The sequence below is a fragment of the Zeus faber genome (assembly GCF_960531495.2).
Source record: "Zeus faber genome assembly, chromosome: 21".
In the NCBI taxonomy this organism is placed as follows: Eukaryota; Metazoa; Chordata; class Actinopteri; order Zeiformes; family Zeidae; genus Zeus; species Zeus faber.
Window position 1 is genome coordinate 7,239,923 of NC_137208.1, and position 13,943 is coordinate 7,253,865.

Consider the following 13,943-nt stretch of genomic DNA (forward strand, 5'->3'; position numbering starts at 1 on the left):
TGACAGCTGGCTGTGCAGCCACGTAGGCCGCCCTTCTTGTTTCATCACGCCAGGCAAATGGCAAAGTGTCTGTATTCTCACCCACACATCAGATGTGCTGTGTTTTTGTTTCCCCCCGACAGCACCCAGGAAAGCTGCGAGTCCAGAAGTAGAACGCCACACACACACACACACACACACACACACACACACACACACACACACACACACACTGAGGATCACATAAGCCGCTTTTCCACCCAGGTACGGAGACTAAATAAGGAACCTTTAGGCTGGAACCTTCTAAAATGGGAACTTTAGCAGCGCCTGAAAGAGGCGGCGGTCGCTTTCCCGCCCCAACACAGGAGCCGTGGAGATTATGCAAATCAGGGGAAGGTGACGATACATGCGACGTGGGAGTTGGATGTGTCGTTTTGGCAACGCAGCAACAAGGAAGTGAAAGCCGTCTTGGTGTCTATCGTCGTTCTTCTTCATTGTTGTTGGAAGAGAGGCACTGCAGGAGATGCTGGAATTTGAAAATGGCGGTTGCTGTGCTTGACGCGGGGCCGGCTCTAGCCATTCTGCCCCTCTAATCCCGCAGCACCCATCCTCTGTCCCCATTACGCACGGTGCTCGTTTCGTTCCATGAGGAAACTGAGTGAAATAAAATGACCAACATCAATAATAAAAACACACTGTTTTGGTGCGCCGAACGCACCTGGGTCGGTGGGCAGGGGGCACCCCATCGATGGGGCGCCGTCGGTACCGTCGGTACCGTCGGTACCGTCGGAGAGGGAGACAGGTGCGCAAATTGCGCGACCATCTCTGCCCAAGTGTCTCCTGTTGTCCCGAAAATTTGTCCCCCTTTTTTGGGACTAATCTCTTCTGGAGAAAGTTCCCAAAATTCCTTAGTACCAGTAACTACTCACAACTCAGCTGTGGTTGGAAGAAAGCCCACACACGCAGATTCTTGTACTGGTATCAAAGTGTGAGGTCTGAGTAAATCCCCCTGGTTGGTGAGGATCCGTGTTTCACTTCTGAACCAAAAAACATTCGAGTATAATCACAAGTCAAGTATAGTCAAACAAACACACGGAAAAAGCAAGCGTCTACTTACACACAACATCAACACAACACACACCTGCATGTAGCCCCGCCCTGTGCATACACACACACACACACTCACACACACACACACACACACACACAAATATACAAAAACTTATGTTAACACAAATATAATGCACACACACAGCAGTGTAAACACATATGGTCCAGATAAACACTCACGCGCGCGCACACACACACACACACACACACACACACACTCACTCACTGGTTGAAATGCCATTTAACTTCTTTTCTTTTTTTAATATAAAAAAAAGAAAAGAAGTGTGTGTGTGCTCGTTGGTCTCCCGCACCCTGCTGCGCCTTCGCCCCCGGGCAGAGCTCCTTCTCCCGCTGCGACAGACAAACCGCCCTTTACCTCATTCACCTGGTGCGTGAGGTCAGAGAGGGGGGGTGAGACATGTCGGCCGGGAGGAAGAGACTCGGGAGGAAAACGGCTTAAAGCAAATAGCCCCCAGTGAGCTCTGAAGACTGCAGTCTGAGGGTATTGCTGACAGGTGGGAAGGGGCTTTCACGGGGTGTTTTCTGGTGTGTGTGTGTGTGTGTGTGTGTGGCCATGCAGTCATTGAAGTTCGCAAACAAGCTCAACTGCATCAGTGTTGCATATTTGTGCTGAATCACGCTTCAGTTAAACCTCTTTAACTACTACCGTGTGTGTGTGTGTGTGTGGTAGTAGGGGCTGCTGGGTAATGTCTAGTATCACAGATGAGGTTGGGGTTCAAATGGAAGACACTTGATTGATGCGACTTGACGTTACTCCTGTCACTTAGTTTGTGCGTGTGACACTTGGGAGAATAATGATTTGTTCTGCTGCTGATTTCCACCGCCAGTTGTATTTTTATTAAATTTTTTTTTGTAAGTTTTTATTTTTCATGTATTTTTTCCCCCTTCTATTTCCTCCGCGCAGTGGTGTCGTGCCGTCCTTCACGTGCAGCTCGTCTCCACGTGCTGTGCTGTTGGCAGTGGGGTGCAGACGCCTTCTGGCCGGTGCCGTGGTTCAGTGTTGGGGTGGAGGGGAGCGGGGCCGCGTGCAGGAGGCCGGCGCCGTGGTTCAGTGTTGGGGTGGAGGGGAGCGGGGCCGCGCGCACGAGCCTCCACCGGGGAGGAGTGGATGCTAAGTCACATTTACAGCGTGTAATTACTTCAAGCACCATTAGGAGCACAACAACCTCGGCGCTTTAGTAGAAAACAAAGTCCAGCACGGCTCACGCTGTGTGTGTGTGTGTGTGTGTGTGTGTGTGTGTGTGTGTGTGTGTGTGTGTGTGTGCGTCACAATCCTATTGTGGTGATTAACAAGTAATGAGAGGGTTGTTGTGGTGCCGATTCCCTCTACTGTCAAAAGTGCCGACTGAGGTAATGACTCGTCGCTATGAAATGCTTCCCAGCAGCGTCGTCACTGAGGCCGGTGTGTGTGTGTACTGGCACCCAAAGAAAAGATCAATGATTAATTATCATTAAAAATATAAAAAGTAGGTTGGAAAATTAAAATAACGGCTGTAATTTGAGGGGAAAAAACCCCCCCAAATGACCCTTTAACAGTTTACAGTAATTAACAGTAATTTGGAAAAAATGTATGTGCTCTTCATGTGCGGCAACAGAAAACTCCTCTGCAGAAATAAATATTTAGAAACCCCCAGAACTCTGAAGGCATCAGTTCAAAGTGTGACGATTGTGATAATTATTATAATAATAATTATTATTATTATTATTATTATTATTTTCTCGTTATTAGGAAGCTTCCGGGTGCGCAGCCTCGTTAATAGCTGTAATGTTTTTTTCTCAAGAGCCTCTCGGTGAGTGTTGAGGGGTGAGCGTTAATGAGCGGTTCCATAGAAGGGAATGATTAAAGCTTGTAAAGGCAAAGTACAAGTATCATCATCAGTATATCATTCTCATTAAGAAAAAAAACAAACAACAAAACAGCCTTTACACGCTGTGAGAGCCCAGAGCGGCGGCACCGTAGACATTCTGCCCCGACGAAGCACGCGATCCGTCCATTCCCCTCCATTTCCAGCGCCTTTTGTCCAGTTCAGGTCCAGAACATTTTGGGCGAGCCGAAAAAGAAAAAAGAAAAAAAAGAACCCGGCGACATTTCTGTCTATAGGAGTAGTGATAGCGCAGATGGAAATGGTTAAATGGCTGTTGGGACGTTTGTCTCTGAAGTGAAATGCAGAACGCCGACTCACTTTAAAGTGGAAATCCGTCAAATTATTGGGTTTAAAAATCTCTTGTTTTAACCTTTAATTTAGCTGCCACTTTTAATGAAACAGCCACTCGATGTGTTTGGTTTCTTCTTTGGTTGCTTCACATTCTTCATGAACTCCGAATACTATATACTATAGTATTCGGAGTTCCAGCAGCAATATTTTCAGGGGGTTGATTTAATCAATGGGTCAAAATGGCCGACTGAACCGGATCGGTGCCCCGGGGCAACATGAATCCCACGGTCTGACCTCGACACTCAAGGAGTGTCCACTCCTCATCTTTGTTTGTTTTGCTCCGTTTCTTTCAACACCGCCCGTCCTCTTCTCCTCTCCCTTCCACACCTTTTCTTTTTTTTTTTTGGCCAGTTATTACTATATATTTTTTTATTGTAGAGAGCAGTGGAGTGAGACAGGAAACGTAGGGGTAGAGGGAGGTAGAGACACGCAGCAGATGACCGCAGGCTGGATTCGAACCTGGGTTGCTGCAGGCATTTTGCCTATGCGGTACTGATCCGGTTGAGCCGGCAGGACGCCCCCCCACACCTCTCTTTACGCCCACCGGCCCGACCACGGCGTGAGACCAAAGGTAATTTTCTGGACCGGGGCGGCCACAGCCGCAGCCGTCACATCCCCAGTGTTTGATGCAACAAATCCTCGCCGCAGGATGGTTCCACGCTGGGCAGGAGCAGCGTGGAACCATGAGGACAAATGTTGAGCAAACGGTGGCTGTGTGCGTCTGCGTGTGTCCATGTTGTTAAGACTTCACCAGGTGAGTGACACATAGAGGGTTGGAGCCTGTTCTGCTCATTTTGGAACGGATTAGACCAAAATGTGATGTGTGGCTCAGATCCAAATGGAGTGTTTGCAATTATGGTCATTCAATTTCAAAAGGCAATTAGCCAAAACTAATAGCTATGGATATTCTAAGGCGGTACGGTACCATGCATTTTATTTGTGATGCGTGAAGATATTGTTCCCTCTCAAAGGTGTCACCGTGTGGGTTCACTTGTGTGGTCGAACCAGTTTAAGATTGTTTAAGTTGGAGGATCACTGTGGCAGGTGGGGTCAGAGTCGGTCTATCTAAGGCCATCGTGTGTGTGTGTGTGTGTGTGTGTGTGTGTGTGTGTGTGTGTGTGTGTGTGTGTGTGTGTGTGTGTGTGTGTGTGTGTGTAAGGGAGAGTGGTGGGTGAGGGTGAGTTTCCATCAGTTGACTCGAGCCATATAAACTGTTAAGCTGATTTTCTTTTTGGTTCCTCCGGTGATCGGTCTCAACCGATGGCTCCAACCCCACGTATGTATGTGACCAATAAACCTCTTGAATCCAGCTCTGCATCCAACAGTTAGACGGGTGTTACTACACGGTTAAAGACTCAAATGATGATAACGGCGTATACATACATATGTAACGACAGCCCTACAAATGTGTGTTTGAGGATGTGTGTGAATGTGAATGTGTGTTCAGCTCCTGGATAAACCCAAGGTGGGCTGAGGATGAGCAGCTGTGTGTGTGTGTGTGTGTCTTTGTGTGTGAGCGTGCGTGCTTCATCTCACCTGGCAGAATAAATCAATGAGGAAGTGGCCGAGCGAGAGATGAAGGAAAAGGAGGGTGAGGGAGTGGCGAAAACAGTCCAGGAGAGCGGAGAGTTCTGTTGGTGATGGACGTCGAGAAAGCAATCGGTCAAAACGACGTAGTGGAGACTCTTTTAATTAAAACCTCGTCTAGATCCCGGCGCCTTAATAAAAGAGCGACGTATGACGCGATGGAGAGAGGGGGAGTGACGTGAACGCTGACCTTTGACACGTCTCCTCCGATCGTGACTCGAGACTGAAGGCGAGGAAATCGCAGGAAGTGACGCACACTCCACTGAAGGTGAAAACTTTATCGAGAAACTTTATTAGGCGGTGGGAGCAGGGCTGTCATCGCTTCTTAAACACCATCACCCACAAACAGTTTCCATTTACAGTCGTAAAAGGTATTACCCCCATTCCATGACTAGAAACATTTACTGTGTGTGTGTGTGTGTGTGTGTGTGTGTGTGTGTGTGTGTGTGTGTGTGTGTGTGTCTCTCCCTCAATATGCCTCTGTAGGGGTGAACTGCAGTGAGAGAACATCTGTGGAATGGCAGCTATGAGACCAATTTTGTTACAACTAACTCATAATTTTACCCCCCACACACACACACACACACACACACACACACACACACACACACACAAACACACCCACACACACACACACACACGCCAATTATAAACAGGTCCCTGAAGAGAGTGCGTAAATCTCCAGCAAATCCACATCCACACCCACGCGGGCGCACCGATGCAGACGTGTGCACAAACACGCTGGCTCCAGACGCCCAACTCAAACGGACAGCCTCTTTAACACGTGTAGCTCGACGTAAAGCTAAACTGTTGCCAACGTGCCTCGTAATGAGTAATAACAAGCCGCTACGGTTTCGCCCGTCGCGGATGTCGAGACCTGCTTGAAGTCGAGCTCGTGGAATTGTAGATAATGTCGTGGAGTGAACATATTTAAAGGCCGCTGCTCATTTTTTAACCATAAAAGCCAGCAAGGCTCAGGTGCGCGGAGGCGGAATCACTTAGCGACCGTTTGCCCCATTACCCACAATGCACTGGGGGGGGGCTGTTAGTGCGGTATCAAGGTATCCAGCGCTCTGGATTCCTCACCTACAGCTCCGCTCCGCGGAGATAAAGGTCCTCGGTTGGGTCCTAACCTGGGAAAGATTTGGTTGAATTTGGGGGGTTTCTTCTCATGTTTCGCATTCGGGGTCAGAAACATATTTCCAAACAGGTTAAAACTGGGACCGTCAACCGTTTTTTTCCCCCCGTTCCGTTTTTACCGTATCTTTTTCCATCACCCGTCATCCAGCGATGTTGGTCAAAAAACACAATTTTTCTCTCCGTCCTGACAACTGTCATCAACCAAGTGTTGAGGACGTCTCTATTAGCTTCTGTTTTTCCGTTTTCAAAACCGGTTGGAGGCGCCATCCCAGGCTCTTAAGGCTGAAAGTGTCTTAGTCCTCTTCTCAAAACTGCAGCTGTGGTTTCCTTACGCTCAGACTTGACTCATACGCTCCCCTCTGATGTGGTGTCCATCCTGATGAAACCTCATTCAAAATGCTGCAGCCAAGGTTTTTACCGGGAGGGAGAAGAAAAAAAACCAAAAACCTCCCAGATGGATGCTTCCTCCTCACGACTGAGCTGATTTCAGGATTCTGAGCCCGGACTTTAAAAGTGCTGCATCGTCTCGCTCCTCAGTACATTTCAGAACTGCTCAACGGGTCCCTCGTTCAGTGAAAGTACTGCTGGAACAGGCCACTAGACGACCCCAAGTGGAAAAACTAGTCATGCTTTGCTGTCTAGTTGAGTCCTCGGTCCAGCTGAGATGTCCTCGGTCCAGCTGAGAGGTCCCCGGTCCAGCTGAGAGGTCCTCGGTCCAGCTGAGAGGTCCTCGGTCCAGCTGAGATGTCCTAGGTCTAGCTCAGAGGTCCTCGGTCCAGCTCAGAGGTCCTCTGTCCAGCTCAGAGGTCCTCATTCCAGGTCAGAGGTCCTCTGTCCAGCTGAGAGGTCCTCGGTCCAGCTCAGAAGTCCTCAGTTCAGCTGAGATGCTGGGTCATGGCCTCAGGGGACTCGGGAGTGTGAGGATCCTCGGACACACACTGCTGCTCCTCAATGCCCCGGGCGAACAGCCGGATCAGCTGGCTCTGGACACTGTGGAGGTGTAGAGATAAACACGGCTCATTTAGTCCGGATAACAACCGTCAGCCTAATGACTGCGCTCAGCTCAATGGGATGCTAGAGCTAGTAAACGAATTAGATACCACATACATTTACAAACTAGTTTGTCTTGAAACTCCCGAAAAGGGGCGCCTAAGGGGCACCTCCCGAAAAGTTAGGAAATGGGCGTGGTTTCCTAGCGCCGCTTACTCGGTGCAGAGAGGTTGGCGTGGATTGGAGTTGGCCTTTTTCTTCCCAATCAGGCCTAAGCTACAGCACGCTCGGTGCTGTTCTTAACCAGCAGGTGGCGTTCTGAGCCGCACCCTGTCTGCAGCGCTGATATCGTCACATTTGTAAAGAAACGTCAATATTACGACCAGGATTGATAGGTTTTGTGTTCTAGGGCACTTGAAAACTAAAAGCACAACAGCACGGAGGAACGGTGGAGCAGCGTTATATCTGCTCTTAATTTGTTTTACATTACATTACATTACATTACATTTAGCAGACGCTTTTATCCAAAGCGACTTACAATTGTTCAATCACCGACGGACACAGCCATCAGGAGCAATTAGGGGTTAAGTGTCTTGCTCAAGGACACTACAGCATGCTAACAGGAGGAGCCTGGGATCGAACCAGCAACCTTTAGATCACTAGACCACCAGCTCTACCGCCTGAGCTACCATCCCCTACAGGCTACTTTAGTTTTCCTCTCAAAAAAAAAAAAAAAAAAAGAAAAAGAGAAAAAGAACCGTTAAGGTACCGGATGGATAAGCATTATTGGTAAGGGAAGTCGTACGGATAAATTCTTAATAATACCCATCCCTACGCGTGCCCCGCCCCCGTCCCTCCAAATAAAACCACTAAAAACACATTGTTCCATTTGGCAGAGCGGGGCGCGGCGATCGGGGCGCACGGAGAGGCGTGTTTGATTCACACATATGAGGATACATTTATGATTCCCCTTATTTACGATTCCTCGTTGAAATGTTATCCCTGTGCATTTTGTAAGCTTCTATCCGTTTTATCCTGTTACTGTGATCGACTTTCTGTAATCCACCGCTGAAACGGCCGCTCGACTTGAAGAATCTCAGTCCGCGGGCCTCAGACTGATGACTGGACTCGTTGACTTTCAGGGAGCGGCCCTACCGTCGATGATGTCATCATCCTGTATTCAGTACTTGCGGGACCAGGCCAAAAAAAACAAAACAAAAAAAAAAACCCACAACAGCAGAAACGTTTCTTCACCTCCTTAAACAGCAGAGTACGTCACACCTTTTATTTGGTTCTCGGCTTTAACGTTCAAAACAAAAACCCAACCCTTCTCATTTTTACTACGTCCCCCCCTCGCCCCTCTTACCGGGGTCTATTACCATCAATTATGGGCGCAGTGCACTGGCTGGCGCACTCCGAAAACGATTATGAGGGGAGGAAGAGGCATTAAAGGGATGGACTGGTGTTTTAATTAAAGGGGAGTAGCCTTTTAACACTGGGAGGGCCATTAAATTAGCAACATTACAGTGCCATGCATCATTGGCAAAGTAATATGGGGCATTAAATAAATGATGCACCAAGCAGAGTCCGACTGTCTGGACGGCGAACTGAAAAAGTTGAATTGTGGACGACGGTAATCTGGGCTGGAGAACTGAAACTTACACTTATATGGGGACGACCGAGCTTATTTTAAAGGCTCTGATGGTGCACGTCTGTTCACATGGAACTCCCAGTCGACTACAGGGTAAACAGCCCAATGCGCTGATTCTCATACCATCAAATGACACAATCATCATACTTAAAATGTTCTGAATGTTCATTTTCAAGGCAAACTGAAAATATGTGGTTTTGTTCAATATGTTAGGCTCATATTGAACAATGGCAACTGTTAAATTCAATATATTGAGTTTTTTCTTTTTTCATAATTTTCAAATATTCAGAACGGAATGCGGATGGTTATTGTTAAATATATAATGAGGAGTAAAAACACTTTTGGATAAAACAATTTGATTCAAGTTTGAGAAACGATATCCCTGTCTAACCATAAAGTATTTGATCAAAAGTAATCAAAAGTGATGTATTTTCAAATATATCTTCTCAAAAGCATATTTAATAATTTGTACATGTAAACTCAACTCGGGTGATTTGTAATCACAAAAAACAATTTGAAAAATTGAGTAGAAAACTGCTGTGTTTAGGACTCACATATCTGAATGTCATCTAGACACTGAAATATAGAAGTCCATTAATTCCCAGAGGAGATCGTGGTCTCTTGAGTCTGTACCTGACTTGTATGGCGGCGTGGGGCAGGATCTCGCCGTCGCAGGTCCAGCTGCTGTGGGCGGCGGCGCCGTGGCAGACGGGGGCGGGGCCGCAGAGCTGACCGAGCGCCTTCTTCCTGGTGGCCTCATTCAGGTCCTCGATGGAGAGCGCCTCCTGGTGTTTGGGCTGGAAGCGGAAGCGCCGCACCCGGTGGACCTCCACAAAGGCGTGGTCGAACTGTGGAGGAAGGACGGCATGGATCAACCGTATGTAGATGGGTAGAGTATATATTGTATATATTATTATTTTTTTGTTTATTTTTATAATTGTACTAGAGTATTGTACTGTGTATATATGTGCGTATATATATATATATATATATATATATATATATATATATATATATATTTTATTTTTTTATTTTTTTATTTTTTTTATTTTATAACAGTGTTGTTTCAAAATAAAAAAAAATAAAAAACGATTTTTATTGAAGATTATCTTCACTCATTTGTATATATCTTTTTTCACAGCGGCATTTACTTTTTACTGTTTTAACCTTCGGAATAAATGACATTTTGTGTTTTTTACTTGTTTTGGCAATAAAGCCCTTTGAATTGATAGAGAGATACATAGATAGATGGAAACTTGTATTCCCTGGTTTTCACACTAATGAATACATTTTAAATATTTAAATATGTCTTATTCAGACTAGCACCGTCCCTTCCTGCCTCAATCCCACCGGAACCTCCCCTACTCCAGTCTCACCGTCACCAACTGCGCTTCCCAGAAAAGGAGTGAAACCAAAACAGGCCAGAGATGAGACGCCGAATAAGAGGGAGAGGGTGGCTTTAGCGAGGGATGGGGGTCAAACGCGGAGGATGGAGTATGGAAATGGCGGAGGCAAGGAGGAGAGATGAAAAGACATTATTTTGTCAAAAGCCCCTTTCGTCCCACTCACTTGTCACGGAGAGGCCGCTTTGTTCGCGGCACTGTTTTGTTCTAGTTCACGGGGTTCTCTCTCTCTCTCTCTCTCTCTCTCTCTCTCTCGCTCTCTCTCTCTCTCTCTCTCTCCGAACACAGAGTGACAGCCGTTTATTTCACATCAGACACACTTCATGACTGCGGGCACTTTGCATTCATGTCGGACCTTCTCCCTTAAAGCCTTTCTGACAAAGCCATGAATACGCTTAGCGGCTTTGCCCGCTCTTTGTTTGGTGCCACCGCTCGGCTGGACGCCGGCGAAGACATCAAGTCAACTTCCGTGCAGAGTGCCACTTCCTTCCCTTCCTGAGCCGCACCTCCTCTTGGCCACGCTGCAACTACGGCGGCGAAGAGTAGGGCGGAACGACTAATCAGATTCAAACCGACGTTGCCATGTAACAGAACACCATTTTCAAATCGCAGAGGCTTCGATTTCCAATATAAAATTTTAAAAGACTATTTAAATAAATTTAGTCTGAGACAATGTTCGCAGCGTTCCAAACTGGATTTTCCACCAGACACATCAACCTACGACGGCGTAGAGAGAGAGCGCATCTATGGAGATGTGTGTCCTGGTAGGGATCAATGATCTGTTAACTGAGTGATCGATGGCTGATCATCTGGTTTCCACCGGCAATATTATTATTAATTTTCCCTATTTATAGATATTATTACCGTATATAAGTCATAACCCACAGCTGCAACTTATCACCGGAGCAACCGAGCCCTGCGAGACCACCGTGTCCAAATCCTCCATCTGCTTCCACGCTACGAGAACCACAGCAGCCTCCATGCAATTAACAAACAGAATTAAAAAAAAACAACTTTTATATCAATCCACGGTTTTTATTCAAGCCATTTAACTAAATTTAAGTGGGATATTCCAGAGAACGCCGCATGTACGCAGCAGCCACGTGCAGTAGAGTCGGCTCGTCGCTTTCTCCACGTAACTTCCTGTTTGCCGTCTACATGTATACATTCCTACATAGTTTGTGTATAATATTACATTTGTGGTTGCAATGGTAATAAAAACATGGCGATAATTATATGGAAACGGTTATAATAATAAATTGCAATTATTGCACACCTCATGCTTTTCATTCCATAATAAGATATTACTGGTAGCCTTATTTTAAAATGTATAATGGTTTGATGGTTTGAAATTTGGCTCTTGCGAAAATATTCTTTGTTCATGTGGCTCCTGAGCTGACAAAGGCCTTAGTGAATAATACAGAAGATAAGGAACTTAAAAAAATAAAAAATAAAACGCATACTAAATCGCGATATAAATTTCTATTCGATTACTTTCCCCAAACTGTTCATCCCTAGCAAGGAGCGACCCCGGTCAAAGGGAAGCACTGCACGACGCTTTCTCAGCGTCGCCGCTCGGCTATAAGCACTGCCCTGGACATCGTACCGATCCATTACTTTCATCGAACGGTACGTACTTAAAGAAATTACCCCGCGGTCCCTCCGATGGTATAGCTTCAGTAAGGAGGAAAAAAAAAAAGTCTCTTTGCTGTGATTTTTTACACGTTACACTTTAACCTTACCATTATGGGATTTTAACTTCGGCCAACTTTAGCCAATTAGCCTGTTTTTAATCCCAACGTCTTTACCGCCCGACATTCGCCTCCGCGCGAGATCTCCACTGATAAGGAGGAACGTTATTCATCAGTCCTCTGCAGGCGCAGGGACCGAAGTAAAACCCGAAACCCAAACGGCCCCAAACAGCAGCGTCAGCAGGGGAAGCTGCTCGCACAGCAAGTGGGCGAACGCTGCTCTTCGCCACCCACTCCCTCCACCCCCTGAATGACTTGACTGACTCCCGTTCAATCCATCCACTCGCTCTGAGGAACCCCTGATGCCGAACCAGGCTCCCGAAAGGCCGCTCCTCTTCCATCCTGATTAACTCCAAACTCAGAAGCTCAGCATTTCGGCCGAAAAAAGCGAACACCCTCTTTGGCTGGAACGGTTTCACCCCCTCGAAGGGAAAAAAAACGTGGGAAGGAATACAAGAGTCTAAACGTACTGATAAAGTACATACATTTTATGAAATTTTGGACGGATTTTTGACAAATCAACTCTCTTATTCAATTAGGTGTTGCAGGTAAGTAGGAAGGTAATTATCAGTAGTTTTAGCGTTTGACGCATTTTGACAAAAATAAATATGGATAAATAAAACGGAATAAAAAGTGTGTTGAAATTTTAAATGGAAAATTTTCGAAATTCATATTTAAGACTATTTAATGACTTTTGAGGCCTAATATTTGTGAAATCTGACTGAAGACTTTTAAAGCGCCCGCAGCACTTATTCACTGTCAATGAAGCAACTTATTTCTGTACGTTTGAGAGAACAGGTTGATCTTTAACAGGAGCCGACACGAGATGAGGCGTGGCTTGCCGAGCTGGTTCTGTCTGACAACCCGACGGCGCCACGTGCTTTCACGCCCCTCGTGGGCCGTCCTATCTGAGCACCATCTGCCCTGCTTTGCTTGCTGTGTTGCAGCGCTGCCTCCACCTCCCCTATGGGGTGGGGTTCAAGCTCCAGCATTTCCAGCTCATAAAGCATGCATCTGTTTGCTGTACGCCTCGCCAGGAGTGATGAGCAGGAGAGCCCAGACTCCCAAACTCAAACCTTGCTAAATAAATTCAGATCATTTTCAATTAAAATCTAGGAGTTGTCTGTCAGAACTTTTCCAAGGGGGGGCCAGGTTCGCACATTGAATCCTTTTATTATCGAGTGAGATCAATCGATAATAAAATCGATAAATCGATTGATGGATTTCTGAACAGATGGCAAAGCAATACCGCGCTGACTGACCACGAGATAACCAGACCATACAAGATGGCCGCCAATGGCCCAAATCTGGTTGCCCGGAGCAACAGTAATTGTTGAGCCGTTTACTGTTTGCTACTTAAAAAAGTTATTTATCTATATACATGCTAAAATGAGATCCAGCCACGTGAAAAAAACTGATTTCCATGTGTTCAATCACGTCAATATAGACAGAAAAGATGAAAGTGACTAACACTTTAGGATGCTAATGCCGCCTACCTGGTCTTGTTTGTTGGTGTGTCGGAGGAGGTGGCGGAGGAAGTCGAGGCGCGAGCACCTCCTGACGAGGATGAGATCGGTGGTCCCGTCGGCCAGGTGGGCGGAGGGCGACAGGCCCTCGGGGCTCCGGGGGCACGCGCAGCTTATATTGGCCGCGTTGATGGCGGCGAACTTCCCCTGGATCGCACACCAGACACCGCCGCCGCCGCCATCTGCAACGGACGTGAGGTGAGTGAGAGGAGTCCCATTCCGTATTGTTTGAGATAAACGATCATGGAGAACTGTTAGATACAAAACTTTCAGTCTTTTAAATTGAACAGTGAGTCAAAGGTTGTCACACGATCGATATATTATGATTATTGAAATTATCTGAGATTGTTTTGATATGAGACTAGATGTTGTGTGGAATACTGATTTTTGCAGTGTCGTCATATACACTGCTCAACAAAAATAAAGGGAACACATAATCATTACAATGTTACTCCAAGTCAATCACACTTCTGGGATATCAACCTGTCCAGTTAGGAAGCAAACTGATTGTGAATCCATTTAACCTGATGTTGTGCAAATGGAACAGACAGACAGGTGGAAATGAGAGG

General features: G+C 46.5%; 1 protein-coding gene across 1 annotated transcript in view; it reads right to left on the reverse strand.

Moving 5' to 3' along the window:
- Nucleotides 1-6,928: 6,928 nt before the first annotated feature.
- Nucleotides 6,929-13,943, reverse strand: part of cerk (ceramide kinase) — a gene marked incomplete at both ends in the record, with an annotated part of 35,353 nt that continues 28,338 nt past the window's right edge. Inside the window, 3 exons of the mRNA XM_080022362.1 lie at nt 6,929-7,043; nt 9,328-9,542; nt 13,345-13,556. Coding sequence (XP_079878488.1) covers nt 6,929-7,043; nt 9,328-9,542; nt 13,345-13,556 — 542 coding nt within the window. The remainder of the gene's footprint in view (nt 7,044-9,327; nt 9,543-13,344; nt 13,557-13,943) is intronic.